At 47.7% G+C, this 22,070-nt stretch overlaps 1 protein-coding gene across 28 annotated transcripts in view; it reads left to right on the forward strand.

The window, feature by feature from the left end:
* The window catches only part of LDLRAD4 (low density lipoprotein receptor class A domain containing 4), a 386,138-nt gene that overhangs the window by 154,495 nt on the left and 209,573 nt on the right, over nt 1–22,070 (forward strand). For 20 of the 28 annotated variants that reach the window (XM_025997595.2, XM_072757844.1, XM_072757837.1 and 17 more), the window contains one exon: nt 337–804. The exons of the other annotated variants lie outside the window; for them this stretch is intronic. In XM_025997595.2, the coding sequence (XP_025853380.1) occupies nt 765–804 (40 nt within the window). In that variant the 5' untranslated portion in view covers nt 337–764. The remainder of the gene's footprint in view (nt 1–336; nt 805–22,070) is intronic. 28 annotated transcript variants of the gene reach the window in all.

Genomic DNA, 22,070 nt, shown 5'->3' on the forward strand with positions numbered 1-22,070 from the left:
AGGGAAAGGCATTTGGATGTTGTGTGACCTTTGTAGCCATCCCAGCAAGGCTTAGAGCAGAGGACACTGGCTTCTTCTGTCTTTTTTTTTTTTTTCTGGGTACAAGTAAAAGCTACCTCTGCTCCCCGCCCCTTCACAGACACGCAGGGAAAGGTGCTGGACCTGTCCCCTCCCCGGAGCTGCTGCAGTGCCCACGAGCACCACTCCAGGTGGCTTTCTCTCTCTCTCCCTCTCTCTCTCTCTCGCTCTTGCTCTTTCTTTCGGCCCCTATGGGTCTACTGAGTTTGATGCTCCTACAAGTCATCAGGAAAGTGATCTCTTTCTTTTTAATTTCAGCAAGGGGAGAGGCGAAGCACAGAGAGCAGCAGATCAGACCATACTGAGCTCCCTTAGAGCGGCTGAGACCCGTGGAGGATGCTGGCTGCCAAGTGGCTGACGAGGGCCTCACTCTAAGGTGGGAGAGCAGGTCTCAGCGGGACAGCGTCCTCTGCTCCTGGGCTCACCATGGCCTTCACCCTTTGGCTGGACGGCTGACGTGACTGTGTGCCCCAAGTGTGCACGCTGCTGGACTGGGTGCTGTCCCAGGTACTGCTCTCAGTGTCTGGGAGCAGGGCAGGTGGGCATCAGATGCTACCACAAGCCGGACGGGGCAGAGCGATGGACTCCGACAAGCTAAGATGGAAGTGACCTGAGGCCTTGCCCAGGCGATTTCCTCTTGACAGGATAGCTTAAGAGTTGGAGCACAGGCTTGTCTGGGGAGCAGTATGCAGGAAGCTGGTTTTCAGGCCACAAATGCTTTCACAGGTGAGAACCCTCCACACTTAAAGCTTTATTTCAACTTTTAGTTGGTAGGTTGATAAAACACCAAACAGCTCTATAAGAGGAGTGTGCATTTGCATTTATGAGCTGAAGGCCGTACAGAGGCAAGGGGCTCAGGCTGCCATGGAAACCGACTTTGACAAAATAATACTATGTTTTTCTGCTCTCTGAATAGGAATTTGAAAACACATTTGGCATTTTGCGATTCTGCTTTTGTTGAGCAATGTGGCACGCACAATATCCCCCAAGTCGCTGTTCTCTAAAGGGAATAGGTTACTTGTGGGGTGGGTTTTTCTTTACGGAACTGGGAAGCGTCTCTGAGTTATCGATGATGAGCGACTTCTCCCTCCCCATCTCCAGTTTTGCTTCTCCGATTTGCTCATGTGCAAAGGGTGCTGGGGTGTGGTTCTGCTGAACTAGCCATGCCGTTAGGATTCTTCTCACATAAGGGGGCCCCCGGAGAAGCCCCACATTAATATCTGACATTGCACAATATCTGCTTTGTGCTCAGAGGCGAAGGGTTCCGGTTCACGCATTTTGCAGGGAATCAGTCTGGCCGATGCACCCGAGCCGTGGCCTGCAAGGCAGGGCCTTTCGAATGTGGGTCCTTGCTCCTTGTCTGATTCACTCGACGTCCCAGGAAGCCTTGCGGACCACTGGCTCCTCATGAATGAAACGGGGACTTTGAAGTCGAAGAAACTCCTGGAATCCAGGAGAAACATTTCTACACAAAAAGAGGTGTTTTTCTGTTTACGGAAAGATGGTGGAATCACCGTGAGAAGTGACCGTATTCTGTGGTCCTGTGACCCCTAGGGGTGCGCAGCGGTTCAGGGTTGACGGCGAGAGCAGGTGAGGCTGCCGGGCCAAGGCCCGCGGGGACTTCTCCCCACCGAGCTCCGTCCTTGGGCAGCCGTGGTTCCTCCGGGTGTTCCTTTGCTCGTCCATAAGCGGAGATGGCCTTGGTCAGCCCTTGGCGTCTGCAGCTGCCCAGAGGGAGGGCGAGGCCGGTGTGCGGGGTGCAGCCACGAGCCTCCACGCCCCCCGGCCGGCCGCTCCCGACGTGGACCTAAGTGTCCAGCTGGTGGCCCCGTCTAGTCCTCCGTGCTCCCTCTCCCGGGGCCCGTCGGCACCTGCACCTGGACGTGGGAGCCCCCCCAGGGTCGTCGGCACCTGCACCCGGATGTGGGAGCCTCCCCAGGGCCCGTCGGCACCTGCACCTGGACGTGGGAGCCCCCCCGGGGCCGTTGGCACCTGCACCTGGATGTGGGAGCCCCCCCTGGGGCTGTTGCCACCTGCACCTGGATGTGGGAGCCTCCCCAGGGCCCGTCAGCACCTGCACCTGGACATGGGAGCCCCCCCTGGGGCCCGTCGGCACCTGCACCTGAATGTGGGAGCTCCCCCAGGGCCATCAGCGCCTGCACCTGGACGTGGGAGCCTCACTAGGGCCCGTCGGCACCTGTACCTGGACGTGGGAGCCCCCCTGGGCCCATTGGCACCCGCACCTGGACATAGAGCCCCCCCCGGAGCCGTCAGCGCCCTCTGAGGTGTACGAGGCCGTATTTAAATGGAGACCCAGAGAAGCACCATCAAGGTGCTTCAGGACCGTCGGGCTGCCAGGACCCTGCCCTCCCGGCCTCCCTTCGTGGGCGCACTGCAGCCGTTCAGTCGCACAGGCTGCGCCCTCGGGGGATGTCACCTCCACTCTTCCTCATGGAGGGCAGCACATGGGGACGTGACGCCAAGCAGCTCTTGGGAGTGGCCGGGCCCTTGGAAGCCTTCTCTGCTCCCTGGGACACAGCCGGGAGGCCTGGGGCGGGGGGGTCTCCTCAGAGTGTGGGAGCTGGCTTGTGCCTGGGCCACTGAGGCAGTTGATTCTGCATAATAGAAGCCCTGGGTTCCGCCTGGAGAACTCACCAGAGTTAGGACAGTGCCTGAAGCCCTGAGGCCTGAGCAGCGGCAGCTGCAGCCATGCCTGTCACCGCCCTGGTCGCCGGCTACCAAGGACCCTGCTTGCTTCCTCACCCGTTGGCTCTGTGCCACCCTCTCGGGGTTCCTCTCCAACTCATGTTTTCTTGGCTTGTTTTAACTTCTAGTTGATGCAAGAACTCTGTTTCCGTAAGACTTTGGCCTCCTCCTAGTTGCATCAGCCTACCTGAATGATGATCATTTTTTTAAAAATTTATTTTAATAATGATCATGTTGGTAGCAGTAGTAAAATACTACCCACGGCCATTGTTTTAGGAAACTTGGCGTGTGTCTTCCCTGTGTTAATTCTGTCCTCACGACAACTCAGAGGCCTTGCAGGTGTGCTCATGCTTGGTGCAGGGGCACGCTCAGCAGAGCCGGCAGTGAGGCGGAGCAGCCTTCCCAAAGCTTCTAGCACTGTGCAGCCTCAGCTGTACCCGGGGGCCACCTAGGGAGCCTTACCGCTGCCTGGTCGCCCCAGCAGAGTGCGGGGTTTAACTGGCCTCTGCGTCACGTAGCCCTGCTAAACCAGGACCCATATCCTACCGGGATTCCCATGTGCCCCTTGCATATGAAAGCCTGGCAAGTTGCAAGAGGGGTGTGGAGATGAGGGGAGAGGTTGGGAGAATTAGTTCTTGAAAAGCAGAACCGACTTGTCCCATTTCCTCAACAGAGGTGATTGAATTCACTAATCTGCACATTCTTTTTTTTTTTTTTTAAGATTTTATTTATTTATTTATTTGAGAGAGAGAGAGCGGGAGAGGGAGAGAGAATCTGAAGCAGACTCTACACTGAGCGAAGAGCCCGACATGGGGCTTGATCCCACAATGGTGAGATCATGACCTGAGCCAAAAACAAGAGCAGGATGCTTAACCAACTGAGCCACCCAGGCACCCCGATCTGTGCATTTTTGGGGAAGCTGTCGATTATTGAATATGAGTTCTACGAGCCGAGCCCACGAGTACCTCTAGGACCATGGCGTTAGCTTCCCAGTGTCCCTGGGGAGATAAAGGAGCATGGGTAGAGTGCAGGGGACCTACGGATGCGGCCTTCCCTGGAAGTGGGTCCCTGTGGACTGGGCTCGTCATTTTTATTCTTTGCCTGCTCTTCTCGCCTCTCTTTCTCCACATGGCCGGTGAAGGTTGCTTGGGATGTAGAATGAAAGGGCTGATGCTTTGTCGCTGCCCAAGCAGTGGGGTAAAGCTGTAGGGGTGGGTAGGAGCCTGGCACCCACCCTTTAGTTGACTTGCTCTTCTTATGTTTCTTGACTTTAGTCTTTTCTTGAAGTCCCAGGGCAACGAAAGGTGCTAAATGTCTTAGTTTCTGGAATTGAAGATGCATGGAGTTTGTGGATTCTCTAGGCCGATGGAAAAGGCCTTTAATCACCTTTCAACCTTTACTCATTATCAAAGAAGTCATACTAGAGCAAAGCTTCAAAGCTTTAGGATTGTGAGAGATTTTTTTTTTTTTTTTTAGATATTTAAATGGGTGAAGGGGTTAAGGCATTTTTCCTTGGCTTTAAATCTTGTTCTGGAGCGTGACAGAAACCACCATGTAGTTAAGCATGCCTGCCTCCCCTTAAAAAGATGTGTCATTTACATTTTATATTTCAATTCCCTCAGTGATGGGGTCTGGGGGCTCAGGAGTCCTCTTAAGGAAGGGCTTCGGCTGGGAGGGAAGCCTGGGGACTGACGGGAAGCTGGGTGTGCTCGGCTGGTGGGAGCTTGGATGCCCTTTCCTCACCACGCCAGTGCTGGTTTGGTGCCCCTCTTACACCTTTCCCATGTAACTGTAGGTTCATACACATGGATACGTATTGCAAATTCCTCTTCCTAATTACGCTTTTTTTAGGCTATTCCTGGCACGCGGGAATTTGTACATTACGTTTTCTCAGCATATATAATTTAGAAATGATTCTCATCATTTAGGTACTATTTTGTGACCAAAAAAAAAAAAAACTTAGTTGAACAGGTCGTTTATTGTAAGCAAATTTGTAAAGCACAGAAAAATTGCATTAGAAAAATAATGACCCATACATACAATCTTGCCACGTGCAGCTTTCCACTGTTAACATCTGGCTTCTGTCCTTTCAGTCTCTTTTGTCCTGGGTGCGTTTCCTCCTGTGTATCCAGTTCTATCACCTGATTGTTCCCCTTTAACATTACATGATGAGCATTTTTAAAAATTCTATTTATTTATTTAAAGAGTGTGCACAAAAAAAATAATAAAATAAAAAAAATAAAGAGTGCGTACAAGCAGTGGGATGGGGAAGAGGGAGAGGGAGAGAATCCCAAGCTGACACCCAGCTGACCGTGGAGCCTTGGGGCTCCATCTCACAACCCTGAGACCACGGCCTGTTGGACAGTCAGCCCTGACTGAGCTACCCAGGCGCCCTGCATTTCCTTTATAGATATGTTTTAAAATTGCTGCATAACATTCTTTTATGTGTGTGTACTTGAATTTTTTTTAATAATAAATTTATTTTTTATTGGTGTTCAATTTTTAAATTGTGTTCTTATTACTGGACATTGCAATTTTTGATAGGTTTTGCCCTTATGAATAATGCTTTGAGGAACACTGTTGTGCAATAAGCTCTTCTATGGATTGGGCCATTTTCTGAGGTTAAGCTCCCTGAATCAGAATCATGGGGTCCAACGATGTGACTTGATTAAGGTTTATGATTGAATTTTCAAAGGGATTGGTTGGTCCCAGCTTCTGAGACTGTGCTGAGCTCAGGTTTTTCCCAGTCGCCTGTTCGTAGTCGCTGTGGGCACTCCCTGCCCCTCAGCTGTGAGACGAAGCAGCCCTTGCCTGTTCTGCAGGGGGTCATGAGATTAATGCAGGTTTAGCACGATGCTGTAAGGCTACCTGAGTGCCACGAGTTATGACAATGATGCTAATAGTTGGTTTGTGCAAGTGAAAACTCAAGCATCCTACGCTCAGTGTTTTTGTTCTTTTGGGCAGTCTTTCTGCCTGGCTTTATTAGTTCATGGAAGCTGTGATGTAGATGGACAGATTCCAGGAAGATCAGACTCATAAAAACAACCCCCTGGTGCCCCTGGGCCTAGGGAAATGGGAATCCTTCCAGGCGGGGTCGGTCAGCTCTTGGTTGAAGCGTAATAGTGACGGAGATTTTCTCTGGTGACTTGGAAAGCATTCTGCCTGGGTTATCACCATTATTTCCTAAGGAAGGTGCTGGTTTCCAATTCTCCCTCCTTCCTGCCCCTGGTGCCACCCTTAAATACTGTCCAATTACATTTCTTAGGCTTTGGAATCCTTTCATTCCATATTAGAAGCAGCATATCCTTGGATGACTAAATAAGTCAACCAGATTCCTTCAGAATTTATAAGTCTTTCTTGTGAAAAGGATAATCAGAGCTAGTCATTAAACACATGAAGGTTATTTCACTCATAATGGAGAAGGTTGAGAGCTGATTTAATAGTCTTCAGGTGTCTGAAAGGGAGCTGTTTTGTAGATTTAGGTGATTGGGGTTTCTTGCCACTAATAACCAAAAAGGAAGAATCACTTAAATTGAGTTGTTGGGATGCTGGTTTTCCCCCTCTTGGGCCTAGGACTCTCAGACCCATTTTCGTTGCCTGTCCTTGGAGCTCTTGCTGCCCTGTGTGCCTGGCTCTCAGGCTCCTTGGGACATGATCGTCTGGTAGCCTCTACCCACACCGGTGCTTGTATCAGGGAATGCGATTTTCCAGGTGGGAGCATAGGAACCACACCAGTCCTGACACCCCGCTCACCCCACCCACTGCGCATTGCCTTCACCATCTAAGCTCCCAGCCTCTTTTCCCATCTCTTAAACAATCAGCCTTGACTTCCACTGACTACTTTCCACTCTCATCCAGTCTTGACTAAGTGTGCCATGAATGTAAACATGAAGGTCCTTGGGAGGACGGTTGTAAGATCACTATGTGCCACGCCGTGTTCTAAGCGCTTCATATGTATGATCTTATTCAAGACCCAAAACAGTTCTGTAAAATAACTGCTATTATGGAGTGCTTTTGACAGATGAGGAAAAACAGGCACGGGCTAAGTAAAGGTAACACCCCTGGTAGGATAAGGAGCTGAGATTAGAACCTGTAATTTCAGCACAAATGACTAGATAATAATCACAAATGGCTAGACTATGCCTGGAATATGGTCAAGGCCAGCCATTGTCAGGAAGTGTTTCCTTTCCAGCTTATCAATATCCACAGAGAACTATGATCCAAATGCAGCTCTTGGAAAGGGGGTTTCATGGAGACGCGCATATGACAGCTGTATATTTAAGGATAGTTGGCCTCTGAGGACATTCTTTTTCGACCCAATAATGATAAGATACTAGCCTATGTGTACACTGTGGCATCCGCTATATGGGCTTATGTTTCTTCTCTGATTCTTATTTTCCTTCTCAATTCTAGGCTCAGTTGGACCACACAGAGCAAGTCTTGTCTCTGTGGCAGCCTTTTAGGGGTCTGCGAGTAAGCACGTGCAGAAGCACTGCAACACCTCTTTCTTCTGTGTCTGTAGCCCAGGGCAGCATGGATGTTGTCCAGTAGTCTAGCTGGTATGTTTTCAATATAAAATCTGTTTTGTCACAATTTTTTTCCTTTTAAAAACAAAATGAAAGAAAAAATTAAAAAAAAATTTAAAAAATGAACAAGAGAAATTCCATTCACTTAGATCCACTGGCTAATGTTCTAGAATAGAAGAAAGGTCTGCCTGCCTCACGTTCCGGTTTGCTCCTACCTCATGGTGCTCTGTTAAGTGCTTAGACATGGGACAACTAGTTCCTAGCGCAAGAGGAGGTTGTTTGGGATCCAGAGCATGAAGATTCTGGAGAACACCTCTTGTGAGCATATAGCAGCTCATCCTTCACACACACACACACACACACACAGTCCATTTTTTGTGTCGAGGATGCAGTAAGGGTAGGAGAGAGTGGGCTTAGACTCATAAGATCTGAATTTTGACCTAAAGCCTACCATTTTTGAGGGGCAGGAACTGGGCAAGTTACTTAATCTGGGCCCCAGCTCTTTTTCCTGCAAAATAGTAGTCATGACCTCAACCCACACAAGCGACAGCTAAAGAGAGAACCAAGGTGGCCGTGCCAGACCAGGCTGCCTGTTTCTCCACGGCACCCCTGCCTTGCTGGAAGCCCTTGGGACTGTGCTGTGAGGCCCTCTGCTGAGGCCTGGATGGGGAAATAGGTGTGGCCTCAGGGATGGGTTGCCTGGGATGGGGCTTCTGCTGGAGCCAGGCCTCCTCTGCGCCTGCCCATAGTCTTCATTGCATGAGCCCATGGCACATTCACGAGCCTGGACACGAGCAGGGGGGCAAATCAGAACTTAAACCTCACCGCGCCGTCACATATAAATGGTGCAAACACTGTTCAGGCGGTTGAGGTGCTGGGACCTATTGGCTAAGACGAGGCAAGTGGATTACGGATGGATTTGGCAGCTAATTCTGGCCCCGCCCTGGCCGTCTGTGAGTTCGTGATGTGTGACCTGACACTGCGGTCTGTGCCTCTGTTGTTTCTTTACTCGCTTTTGAGCAATGTTTCCATTTTTGGGGTGGAGCGGTTATTCGGCCCCAACTGTCTTCTAATGTTAAACATTACTATGTCGACTGAGGACACTGCACTAAGGCAAGTAAAAGGCAGCACAGGGAAAATTGGTCCTCGTCATTGCATTGTCCTCCCTTGCGGTCCCTCGGCTGCTCCGCTGGGGCCCTCTGTCTGCCCTGCGGTTGTGGCTTGTCCCTCCCCTTCCTTGGCTGCCGCCCGCAGTGCCGACGGTCCCACCGGGGCTCAGAGTCGGGGTGGGCTGCTACTTCCACACGGCAGTTGTGCCCCTTCACAAGTGTTTTATTTCTCTGAAACCATCCTCCTCTGTGAGATGGAAAAGGGTTAAATGCCCACTTTCTTATGTGGGGATACAGAGCCAAATTTTAAAAAGCATAAGGAAGGGGCTGCGTAAGCTTTAAAATAGGACACAAGAGTTCATGATTCTAGCAACAGCGCATGGGTCACCGAGAGCTCTTCTCATCAGAGGTTCACTCGGGGTGGGACAGCGACACGTCCCTGTGTCTGCCCAGGTGATGGTGCAGGTGTTAATGATGCTCCCTCTCATTCTCAGAAATGTCCTGGTTCGGATGGTCACGTATAACATGAGCACTTACGGCTGATGCCCTGACTACAGGAGTGACTTTTCTGGCTCGGAAGAGCGATAGAAAACCATACCTGGCGTCTTCACTCTGCACCATCTCTGCAACAGCTGCATGTGGCTTTTGTAGCAATAGAGGGTTTCCATCGTGTGAAACGTTGGTAACTGGGAGGTGACCCGCGGTGACATGGCATAGCAGAAGGGGTGTTAACCCACGGTCGGATCGGCCGGCTCCCCGGCCAGCTGTGTGGCAGCGAGCGTGGGTGTCTACTTCTGTTTCTAAGGGACAGGGCACCTTCCTCGTGGTCTGCTGTAAGGGCTCAGTGGGGTCTGTTGAAGTTGAAAACATTTGTTGAAAAAAAAAAAAATTAAAAAAAAAAGAAAACATTTGTTGAACACGTACATGCAAGGAAATCTTTATTGAAAGCAAAATTTGTTGTTTTCAAAAATTCATTTTATTTATTTTTTTATCACAAATGACTTTTATTGGTGATCCCTGGGTGGCTCAGCAGTTTAGCATCTGCCTTTGGCTCAGGGTGTGATCCTGGAGTCCCGGGATTGAGTCCCACATCAGGCTCCCTGTACGGAGCTTGCTCCTCCCTCTGCCTGTGTCTCTGCCTCTCTCCGTGTATCTGTGTCTCTCATGGAAAAAGTAAACAAAAGCTTTTTTTAAAAATGACTTTTATTGTTTTTTATTGCTACAAAACCATACATGTTTACACTTCTTCGATGTGCCCTCTTCTCTGTGTTTAGTTGTGGAGTTTGTCAGTCTTCAGGTTGATTTCTGGAGTATTTAGGGTGATTTGATAGTTATCTAGTTGTGTGGATGGGATGAGATAAGAGATGAGCCTTGAGTCTTCCTACTCCATTGCCATCTTCCCTTCTCACCTGTTGTTTTTTAAATTTAGGATTTAAAAAAATATATTTTTCATTTAATTTGTTTGTGAGCAACACAGAGAGAGAGGCAGAGACACAGGCAGAGGAAGAAGCAGGCTCCATGCAGGGAGCCCAGTGCGGGACTCGATCCTGGGACCCTGGGGTCACACCCTGAGCCGAAGGCCGACGCTCAACCACTGAGCCCCCCAGGTGCCCCTTAAATGCAGAATTTATAGACAAAACTGTCCATGGAAAAAGTATGATGTTCCTGCTGTTGACTGAACTCCTGAATTGGGTGCCTGGCCGTGGAGTGCAGGGGAGAGATGGTGGAGGGGACACTTGAGAAGTTTTTGTTGATGGATAATAGAAACTCATCAGTGTTTGTTTTTTGCTTGTTTTGCTTTTGTTTTTCCCGTAACTTAGTAAAGGGCTTGGGATTCAATCGCACCATGACTGAGTCACCTCGTCTTCAGGCTTCATTGAAGCACCCCCAGTAGTGTTGCTTGCTCATTTGTTGTCCATCTGTCGTTGCTCACCCGCTTTTGGCCTGGAATGGAGGAGCAACGAGGGTTACTCTGATGTTTCTCCTAACCTGGGTGTCTTGTTTCACTAGGAGAGATAAGTATCACACTTGGACGGGGGAGCTACAACGCGGAGCAGAGGGTTTGAGTGCTGAGGAACACCGATGAAGCTCTCTGGGGGTTGGTAGTAGACAGGCTCAGCGGGTAGCTTAGGGACAGCGAGCTGAGCCCGGAGCCCAGGGAGGGAGATTCCAGGCAGAGTAAGAGGGGAATTAAGGTGGAAGCAATGAAGGCCAAGGGCTCATGAGCAGGACAAGGGTGGGGGTTTATTCGGCGGTGGGGGAAGAGCCTTTGAAGGTCTCCTGCGGATCCGCGTTGCAGCGGCGTCCCGAGAGGGCAGAGGCAAGGAGGCCTGGCAGAAGGAAGCTGTGCTTGGGCATGGATGCTCAGCTCCATGATGGATGAGGCATGGATGCTCAGCTGCAGAGTGTTCTTTGATTCCCCTTCACCTCCTCCCTTGATGGTCTGGCCAAGGCTCACCAGCTTTTGTTGTCTGTTTATCTCAAAGGCACACACTTTCTTTTTTTTTTTTCTTTTTTCTTTTCTTTTTTTTCACACACTTTCTTTTGAGCACAAAGGACTTCTCCGTGGTTGCTCAAAGCCGACCGTATGGCTGAGAGATCTATGAGCACTTGTCGGCATCGGCGAGTGGAAAGAGGATTGCATCGGTTAAGACAAAGAAAGAAAAAGTGTAGTTTTCACCAAGAAGTAGAATAACCTGCAGACAGCAAGTTGCATAACTTAGCTACTGGAATGTCATCTTCTTGCTAAAGATCGCCTTGTTTTGAGACTCATTATGTGCCTTTTACCTGATGGTAGAATCCGGGTGGCCGCCAACCACAGATAGCCTTGTGGGATCTGCTCAACTGGGTGTTTTATTTATTTTTTATTTTTTTTAATAAATTTATTTTTTATTGGTGCCCAATTTGCCAACATATAGAATAACACCCAGTGCTGGGTGTTTTAGAAACACGAATAGAACGACCAAAACCAACTGTGATCGATAGTCGTAGCTTTCCTCCCCTTTTCCCTATCACCTTTCTCCTTTTCCCTTTTTCTCCTTTTCCTCTCTTTGTGTCTCTTCTTTAAGAAGAAATGATTGCCAGATGAAACTATCAAAATAAGGTCACCTGTGCTACAACATGGGGCTCAGGGGAGAGTTTTCGAGAAGAAATGACTTAGAAACAGAGATCAGAAGTAGGACTTGGCTAAGTGAGGGGTAGATGGGGTCGGAGGGAGTCCCAGGAGGCCTTGGCAGCAAGAGCAGCAGCCCAGAGTTGAGTGGGAAGAGCCTGGGTGGTGGTTCTACCCAGCCAGGGCTGGAGTTTACATGGGGATGGAGACAGTAAGGAAGGGGAAGGGAGCCTCGGACCATGGCCGTGGCTATGCAGAGAAGGACCACGCAGGGAGAGAGGATTCAGAGGTAGGTTCTCTTGGATACTGATTGGTTCGAAGTGGGGCCTGAGGGAGGCAAAGGGTTGAAGCTGATGCTTTGACGTCCTGTCCTGGCACCTGGGGGATGGCTGGGTGATCTGATCCGAAGAAGTTGTTGTGAGGAAGACTTGGGCTTAGTCTTGGAGATACTGTACTTGAAGGGCTTTAGGACACCACGGTAGGAAAGCCAGGCCGGGTAGGGGAGTCAGCAGGGGTGGGTTATGACACCGTATGGCCCCTGCTGCAGGAGATCCTTGGGGCATGGAGCCCATCCTACAGCCCTTCCCTCTCTGCATCCGGTGAGACTGCTTCTTTGCCCCCAGCGCCCCCCTTGGCCCCTCCTGCCCTCTGAGCCCCCCATCTCCTCTGTCTGCCGCAGGGAACATGGCCGGGGCCCAGCCACTCCAGAGGGGGGAAGGCCCGCTCTCCGTCGCTCTCGGGACCCTACGCCCGTGCTGACACAGGACTTGAAGGCGGCCTGCTGTACTGGGGGGGGCTGTGGATGGCTGTTGGGAGCTCAGGGCAGGGGAAAAGCTTTTAAAATTAAATAAGACGGGGATCTCTGGGTGGCTCGGTGGTTGAGCGCCTGCCTTCAGCCCAGGGCGTGACCCCGGAGTCCTGGGATCGAGTTCTGAGTCGGGCTCCCTGCAGGGAGTCTGCTTCTCCCTCTGCCTGGGTCTCTGCCTCTCTCTCTCTCTCTCTCTATCATAAATAAATAAATAAATAAATAAATAAATAAATAAATAAATCTTTTTAAAAATTTAAATTAAATAAGACAATTTACAGAACTTGAGAGAAAAGCGTAAGTTACAGTCTTCACTGAGGGTTCTCATGGGGGGCAGCCTGCGCCGGCCCTTTCTGTCCTGCATCCCCCCCCTTCCCTCCTCAGAAAGAGAACGCCTTCCTCCTTCCTGGAGCCCTTCCCTGCAAATCTCTGTTTCCCTGTCTTTTAGGAAAACCCTGCTTCCTGCACATGTTTCGCCCTGGGATTTCCCCTCTGTCCTCATGGAGCAGGAGTCAGGCCCCAAGAACCCTGAATATGGGGATGCTGCCGCCCAGTCCAGCGGGTGGTGCTCCGAAGTCATAGTTCCCTTGAGGTCTCTGGCCAGTGTGGGCCAGAGCCGCATTCCCTGGCTTCTTCCCGAGGTCCTAGCTTCCTCTTAGTGACCGGGGTCACCTGTGTATAGTCCTGCATTTCTCCCAAGGACCCCACTTTTCACGTCCTAGAGGACCTCCGCCCCCCCCGCCCCCGTCCAGACCTCGTTTCTGTTGCTGCACAGTAGTATGTGCTTCCCCTTGTCTTTTGCTTCTAGACCAAGCTCAGAGCCCACTAACATGGAAGAAGTAGGGTCTGTCCCCGGGCCTTTCTGTAAAGGGGTCGTCCACTCCGCGGGTACAAGGCCTTCAAGAGCTTCAGGACTAGAGGTGGTGGCTCTTTAATCTTGGATCACACACGGCTTCATTGTATTTCCAGCGTCTTCACGTTGGAAGTTCCGGGGCTATTTTTCATCATTACTGAGGGGTAATAATTGAGGCCAAGAGAGGGAAGGGAGCTAGTTACGGAGAGAGGGTGAACAGCTTGAGGAGAGAGGCTCAGGGTGGGCCCGTGTGGAGCTTCAGCGTTAGGACAACATAAACGTGGAGGCCAGAGCCTGAGTGAGGAGGCCCGAGGGGAGGGTGTCAGGATGTGGCCTGATGGCCTGGGGGTGGATGTGTCAATGGGCCATGAGGACACAGATACCAAGTATGAACAACTTTGTATGAAGTTTAGAGAAGAGAGAAAGGGCTAAAGGGGGAGGCGGGTCAAGGAGGGTGCAGGGAAGCTGCCATGTGTTAGACTAGAAGCGAGAGAGTAGTGGGAAATGGATCGCAGCTCACTGGGTCGGCCGGGCCCGTACCATGGCCGCATTCACGCAAGAGCGAGGGGAAGCAGCAAGGCCAAGCGCAGGGGCCTGGTGCCTAGGAGTGTACTTTGGGACCAGGTAGGGGCCTCTTCCTTTCTCCCTGGGCCCGGAGAAGGAGTCACAGGGGAGCAGAGTGACTGTGGAATGGAAAGGAAGCCTGGTTCCGGTTCAGAGGGAGAAGAAGGACATAATGTAGACTTGAGGCAGATGCTGGGAGCAACTGATAGAAGATTCCAGAAGTAGAACTGATACTTCCAACATCCAACTGAAAGTCTGGGAGCCCTGTTAGCAGACTGCAGTAAGGGCTGGGGCAGGAGAAGCAATCCGGGGTGGGTGTCCTGTATGCTATGCCCGCCCAGGCTGCTTGGCTAGACCTCAGAGGCCACAGAGGGTTGCCTCTGCAGATTCACGTCCCTTGTCTCTGGGCCCTGCCATCCACCCCCCACATTGTTGTCTGCTTCCTTGGAGGGTCGTTACTCAGGTTCCCTCAGCAGAAGTCCAGCATTACCTGGATCAGAGCTCTGGGGACCCCGCAGCGTCCATGCGTTGGTTCAGGATAGATAAGGAGAGGCTCCGGGCGGCCACGCTTGCTGGAAACCAGACGTCAGCTCATTCGTGTCTGCAGAGAGGAGCTGGGCCAGCTCTGCTGCTCTGCGCCTGCCTCCTCACTGGCCCCTGCTCCTCGTAGTCCTCGGGGATTCTCATTGGAGGTTCAGGTTGACCTTGCTAGGGGTGGTTGTATTTTAATAGAAGATTTTGTGCTAATTGTACTTAGTGGGACTTCAGTAACATGACAACATGGGGCATGGATGGAGTTCAGGCAACGTGTGGGAGGTAGCTTTTTGTTTTTCTTAATATTTGCATTATTTTGAAATATTTTCAAATGGTGTTTATGCGTGCATGTTGTAGAGCCAGGAACTATAATGTGGGGACTTGCTTTGTTCCTGCTCCCTTCCCAGCTGTCCCGGGACCCTACCTGATTCTAGTCTGCTTTAGGTCCCAGGACCAGGCAGAGGGAGCAGACCCACACGGGATGAGGAGGCAGATGGAAAGGACTCAGCCGATGGCAGCCCCTAACATAGCACAGGAGTCCCCTCCGCGCTCAAGTCCCTGGCTGTCCTGGGCCTGGTCTCGCAGCGCGCGGCTCAGTTGCCTTGCACGAAATTCACTCCGTTCGCTCGCTTGCTTTTACGCTTCAGCAGCCTGGCTTGGTGCTGTTGCTTATGGCTAAAGCATACAGATATCTGTATCATCAAACTTCTCGGGATATTTTTTTTTCTCATAATACTTTGAGGATTTAAATGCGTATAAAGATCATTTAGCCACAAAGAGGATAATGAACTTGGCAGATGAAAAGCTTTGTTACGATAAACACTATCATGCTTCTGAGCATAGCAGTGATGGTGAGAGAACATGGCACAGGGCGGAGTCATTGCGGTGCTGAGGTTGTCTCTGACTCTTCCAGTGCCAACCCCACCGCCAGCCTAATCTTCGTTGGTTCTCTCCATCACTGCAACATTTTAGACTCTGAAATAGAGGGAATTTAAGAAAAGAGAAAGATAGACAGTGGAAGGAACACTTACAGAAGGAAAAAAGAGAATGAAAAGATGAGTAATGTCAGGGGTAGACTGCAGCCACCTGGAAGTGGGAGTCTGCAAGTCCTAAGCCCTTAGTGAGAAATAATAAAATACATTGTAGACAGCATTTATTTTAATTCTCACCCATCTCTCTGCCCACCCCCACAATATATAAAATATCTAGAAAGTCAATTAACATCTCTGAACAATTTGTTATAATAATGAAGAAGTTGAACTAGGTGATTTTTTTTCTCCTTCTTTTTATTCAACCCAAAAACCCCACACCAAGAGGGGTGCCTGGGTGGCCTAGTTGTGGTTAAGCTTCTGACCCTTGATTTTGGCTCAGGTCATGATCCTCAAGGTCCTGAGATCAAGCCCTGCATGGGGTTCTGTGCTCAGTGGGAAGTCTGAGATTCTCTTGTCTCCCTCTGACCCTCACCCTACAAAAAAAAAAAAAAAAAACCACTTTTTTTTAGAATTGTGGTTTTTTTTTTTAAAGATTTTTTTATTTATTTGAGAGAAGAGAGAGAGAGAGAGAGAGAGAGAGAGAGAGAGAGGCCAAAGGGCAGAAGGCAGAGGCAGAGGGAGAAACAGACTCCCCAATGAGGAGAAAGCCTGATATGAGGCTTGATCCCGGGACCCCAGGATCAGGACTTAAGCTGAAGGCAGATGCTTGACTAAGACACTCAGGGGCCCCACAAAAAATAAATCCAAAAAACCCAAAAAACCACAAATCAAACAAACAAAAAAAAATGCTAACCAGTTCATCATCCTCCCACCTCACCTCCAGTCTGTTCTCTACATCTATGAACATCTATGAGTGGGATTTTTTTGTTTTTAAGATTCCACATATAAGAGAAATCATATAGTATTTGACTTATTTCACTTAGCATGATGCCCTCGAGGTTCATTTGTGTTGTCACAAATGGCAAGTTTCATTCCTTTTTCTGGCTAATATTCCTGTGTGTGTATGTGTGTCTTACAATCTTTTTTTTTATAATAAATTTTTTTTATTGGTGTTCAATTTGCCAACATACAGAATAACACCCAGTGCTCATCCCATCAAGTGCCCCCCTCGGTGCCCGTCACCCAGTCACCCCCACCCCCTGCCCTCCACAATCTTTTTATCTACTCGTCAGTGGACACTTAAGGTGTTTCTGTATCTTGCCTGTTGGAAGTGATGCTGCTGCGAACATGATGCGGGGAATCTTTTCAAATCAGTGTTTTTGTTTTCTTCACGTAAGTACCCAGGTGTGGAATTGCTGGGTCATAATGGTAGTTCTATTTTTTTAATTTTTTGAGGGACCTTCATACTGTTTTCCATAATGACTGAACCAATTTACATTCCCACCAACAATGCTTAAGGGTTCCCATTCTTCACACCCTCGCCAGCGATTGTTATTTTTGTCTTTTTGATAATAGCTATTCTAACAGGTGTGAGGTGATAGCTCACTGGGGCTTTTATTTGTATTTCTCTGGTGATTGATCATGTAGAGCATCTTTTTTATGTGTGCATTGCCATCTGTAAGGCTTTGGGAAAATGTTTATTCAGATCTTTGTTTATTCAGTTTTTTTATTTTTATTATTTTTTTTTATTTTATGATAGTCACACAGAGAGAGAGAGAGAGGCAGAGACATAGGCAGAGGGAGAAGCAGGCTCCATGCACCGGGAGCCCTATGAGGGATTCGATCCCGGGTCTCCAGGATCGCGCCCTGGGCCAAAGGCAGGCGACAAACCGCTGCGCCACCCAGGGATCCCCTGTTTATTCAGTTTTAAAGAGGATTGTTTGTTCTTTTGCTAGTGAGTTGTATGAGTTCTTTACATATTTTGGATATTAGCCTCTTAGCAGCTATATGATTTGGAAATACTTCTTACCATTCAGTAGTTTACCTTTTCATTTTGTTGATGGTTTCCTTTGCTGTACAGAATTTTTTTTTTTAGTTTGATATAGTTCCACTTGTTTATTTTTGCTTTTGTTGTTTAGCTTTTGGTGTTCAAAAAAATCATCACTAAGACCTATGTGAAAGAGCTTTCTGCCTACGTTTTCTTCTAGTTTTATTGTTTCAGGTCTTGCATTCTAGTCTTTAATTCATTTTGGACTACTTTTTGTTCATGGTATGAGATGGTCTAGTTTTATTTTTTTTGCATGTGAATGTCCAATTTTCTCAACAGCACTATTGTAGAAATTGTCATTTCTCCCATTGTATATTCTTAGCTTGTTTGTTGTATGTTAACTGAGCACATTGGCTTGGGTTTATTTCTGGGCTCCCCATTCTGGCCCATTGATCTATGTGTCTGTTTTTATGTATTAATCACTAAAGCTTTATAATATATTTTGAAATTAGAGTGCATAATACCTCTAGCTTTGTTGTTCTTCCTTCAGATTGCTTTGGCTAGTTAGTGTTTCTTATCTATATATGAGGTTGGTCTTGTTAACTCTTGTAAGCCTAGGATGTAAGGCCCAGCAGTGGAGATGGTGGCTAGATTCATGACTTCTTTAACGGTACTCATACTACGAGCTTACCGTCCCCCTGTAGAGGAGAGATCTAATTCCATCTACTTTCCAACCATAATGTACACATATCCCATTCATGACCCTATTCCCAGGGGCATCTAAAACTTTCTTATCCAAATCAGTGATATTCTAAGTAGAAATCATCTTAAGATGCTGGATATATTTTGCAATAGAGATACATAGAGAACTGCAGTGTGCTGAAGCACAAGATGCAGGGCACCTGGGTTCACATCCTGGCTCTGCCATCGCAGCCTTTGTGGCACTGGGTGAGGAACTTAACCCCTTTGTGTCTTACTTTCCTTATCTATTATATGAGAATAATGGTAATAGTATATACTTAAGAGAGTTGTTGGGAAATACATGAGTTTATGCAGGTGTGGCTTTATGGCAACAAGCGATTGTTCGGCGTAGACTCACCTCATTTACACAGCTTAGTCCCAAATGAATTTTTCCTGCCTCTGCACACATTAGCCCCCTGTCAGCAGGTCCATACGTGGCATCATGTTTGCCCATGGGATCTGGGGACATTTCCAGAAGAGCCATTCCAAAGGGTTTTGAATGATTTCAACAGTATTGGAATTCATGGATTAAACTCACGTGAATATATGCTTTCCTAGTTCATTTGTCAAACAACAAGGAAACAAGCTCCAATTCTTGGATATCCCTTGTGATTTGAACTTAATTTTCCCATTTAACTAGTTGTTCCCAGTGCATCCACTGAAGATTAATTTCCCACTACCGTGTGAATCTTCATTTTATATTTGTCATTTAAATATAGGTTTTTTTTTTGCTGTATCTTAAAATAAGGCTGAAATGTAATTTATTTACCTTTTAAAAGTTTTTTTTAATTTAAATTCAATCAATCAATGTATAATGTGTATTACTTTCAGAGGTAGAGGTCAGTGGTTCATCAGTCTTATGTAACACCTAGTGCTCGTGACATCACGTGCCCTCCTTAATGCCATCACCCAGTTACCCCATCTCCCCAGGCCCGTCCCCTCTAGCGGCCCTCAGTTTGTTCCCTGTGACTAAGAGTCTCCAGTGGTTTGTCTCCCTCTCTGATTTCATCTTGTTTTATTTTTTTTCCTCTCAAACATACACGTTGCTGAACAATTTAGATTCTGTATCTTTCTTGTTAACCTTGTCCTCTTACTAGATGTGACGAACACTCCTGGGCCTGGAGAGCCAGTCAGCACTGGTTGTCGTATTCCTTTCATTGAATTTTATGTTAGACACTGGGCTAGGTGCTGGGAATATAAGAATGAAAGGACTTAAAAAACAAAAAAACATTTCATTTAATAAAAACACTACATAGTTTATTCGAATGGCAGGCTTCTTAGGCAGCATGCCCATGTCGTATGTATTTGTACAGTTAAGTTATTTTTTTGTGTGTGGAAAAAAAGAGGGAAGCATACAAGACTTGCAGATTTCATTTCTGCATATTGAAAAAGTGCCAACGGGTGTTTTACAGGTCTCCCTACATCCCTTTAAGATGGGGGGCCTTACGGAATTTCCATTTCCAGCAGAAATTTGGAGTTAGGTCAAAGTCCAGAGGGTTGAGGGTAGGGCTGCATTCCTCAGGAAGCTCGGACATGGTGTGGAGCCCGGGCTGGCTGGCACCAGGTGAGTCCCCCTGTTTGTGTAGCCCAATTGACAGGTGAGCAGACAAGACTCTTAAATATGGCAACAGGGAAGGAGACCCTCTAAGATGGTGAAAAGAGTATTTATGTTGGGAATCCATGGCTGGAAATGAACCAGGGTAATAGCAAACCCAGCTGTGTTCACATGGATTTTTATAAATTGATCAGGATTGAGAGCATATGTGTGGGAACAAGTCTTTCTCCTCTCTTACATCCTTTAAAAACACTGACCAGGAGGAGGCCTTCCTTCTGCCTTAAGGATGATTGAAGAACGTATGTGGTTTATTTATGGGCCCATGACCTGAGGCTCCCTCTTAGATGTGTTCCTTTGGCACGTATCTGTTGAGCATTGCTATATAGTAGGAACTGTATTGTAGGTACTGATGTTACAGGGATGAACAAGACAGAGAGGCCCTTCGTTCAAGGGATTTACAAGTTGGCTGAAAGACAGATAACATAGAAGTCAACAGACACGGCACGTGATTTCTGACAGCTGTGAAGTCCTACGGAACATGAAGTGGGGGAGAAGATGAGAGAGCGAGAGGACCTAGATGACTGTTGCTGATGGGATGATCAGGAAAAAGAAGGGAGAGAGCATGTGGAGATACGGCATGAGTTCTGGGCAGAGGGCTCAGCGAGGGCAGAGGGCTCGGGTCCACGGCAAAGTTGGCGTTTGACCAAAGGCAAGATGATTGGATGGTCACATGCCCTGGAAGGGGCAGCGCACACGGGTGGATTCTCACTGTTCTTTCCAAAGGGAGGGAGAATTCTGGCTATCTGTAGGTTGTAGCTAGCGCTGTTTGCTGTATATTTAGCACATTATGTCTTATTTTGAATCCCTGCTTTTTCAAAATCATCTATCTCCCAAACACTGAGTCCGCCAGGAGGGTCCCATATTCAAGGTCAGTTCTTGGACTTTAGTCTCTTTATTTCTTGGCACTTTCTAAGCACATTGCTCAGCCACGTTGGTACAAGTGGGAAGCAACTGGAGGTGGAAACAACTGGAGGTGGTGACGGAGCAAATTCTCATTGTTAGCCACTGAGAAATGTGATTTCTCAGAGCGGTGAGTCTAGGGGGAGAGAAGACGCTCCACGTAATGAGCTCTTCGGGTTTGGGGAGAGCCCGTACTTCTTCCCAGCAGAGGCTGAGGGACATGAAAGACAAGACGGACGTTTTGTGCCTTAGCACCCCCAGCTTTGCCCCTCACCTGCAGACTGCGGTCATCTGGGGCCAGACACGTGGGGAAGGGGATCCGCTTTCAGCCTCGGTTCTTGTTTTCCAAACGGGGCCCCCCTCAGCCAACACAAAGGCTATTTCTCGTTATGCACCTTTCAAAATGCCACCCGTTAGCAGGGAACATCATCACCAGTTAGCGACAGAACTTAATTTTCTTAGATTTCTTGACTGACTGCGCAAGCACAGTTTCCAAGGGTGGGATGTCCTTAAGCGGGGCAAGTACATGATAAACTAGCAATGGGAATCAGTACCGATGGCGCTTTGCCGAATCGCTTTTTAATCTTGCCATACTTTGTCTCTTCTCACTTAAAATGAGAACATCTGATGCACTTTTCATGATATTTTCAGCATTAAATACCGCCTTTTAAAAAGATATGCACCAAAAATATCTTTTGTCCTTCTCTTCCAGCTCTTCTCTTGAGGTTTTCAGCTCTTGGTTCCTCTTTGCTTGTAACTACAGGAGTTTCCTTGTTTGTCTGAAGAAATCAGGCACAGCCTATTGCCCTTTCTTCAAAACCAAAGTTGTTGCTCGTGTTACAGGACCTTGCGACCATCACCTGAATTCATATTGCTTAGCAATGATAGTTGCCTGATAGCTAAGTCTTGAATTGTGAGTTTTCTTTTTTAAATCTCCAGTAACTTGAATAATTTTTATGATCCAGATATGTTTCCAAAACATGTTTTTGGTATTGCAGGGATTTCTTTAATTATTAAAAAGAAACTTAGGAAAAATTTTAAAGTCTCTTAGATTTTAAAAAAGTGAAAAACACTGTAACCTCTAGGATGCCAAATCTAGGTGCATTTTTGTAAATAAGAGTTATAAGTGTTATAAGTATTCCTAACACTTTGCAGACATTTTTGTAGCTTCTAGGTCAGTGCTGTTTATAGACAGAAGTGAGTAAACATATATTGAATAAATGAAACACCAAATATTTGTGATGATTGGGTGGCTCTGCCATAATTCGACTTCCTAATTGGTGATCCTAAAGAATGTTGTCGAATGAATGAGTAAGTGTCAACCAGGTGGACCGTCTTAATGGTTGTATCTCAAGGATTTTGTCAAGAACTTTGGTGAAGGTGATAAAAAGCATGCTTATCAAATTTCCAAGTGACAGGAGACTAGAAGGAATCACGCAGTCCTTGGCTGACACATTATTAATTTAGAAAGATAGCGATATGAAAACATGATGGATCAGCCCCGGAATAACACATGGTTAAATAATGGTACATCCTTATGATGAAATACCGTGTAGCTACTACAAAGGATTTTTGAGAAGAGCATCTCATGTCCTAGAAAAATGCTTATGATATACATATATATGTATTTTTTAAGATTTTATTTATTCATGAGACACACAGAGAGAG

Source organism: Vulpes vulpes, chromosome 5 (genome assembly GCF_048418805.1).
Source record: "Vulpes vulpes isolate BD-2025 chromosome 5, VulVul3, whole genome shotgun sequence".
NCBI lineage: Eukaryota > Metazoa > Chordata > Mammalia > Carnivora > Canidae > Vulpes > Vulpes vulpes.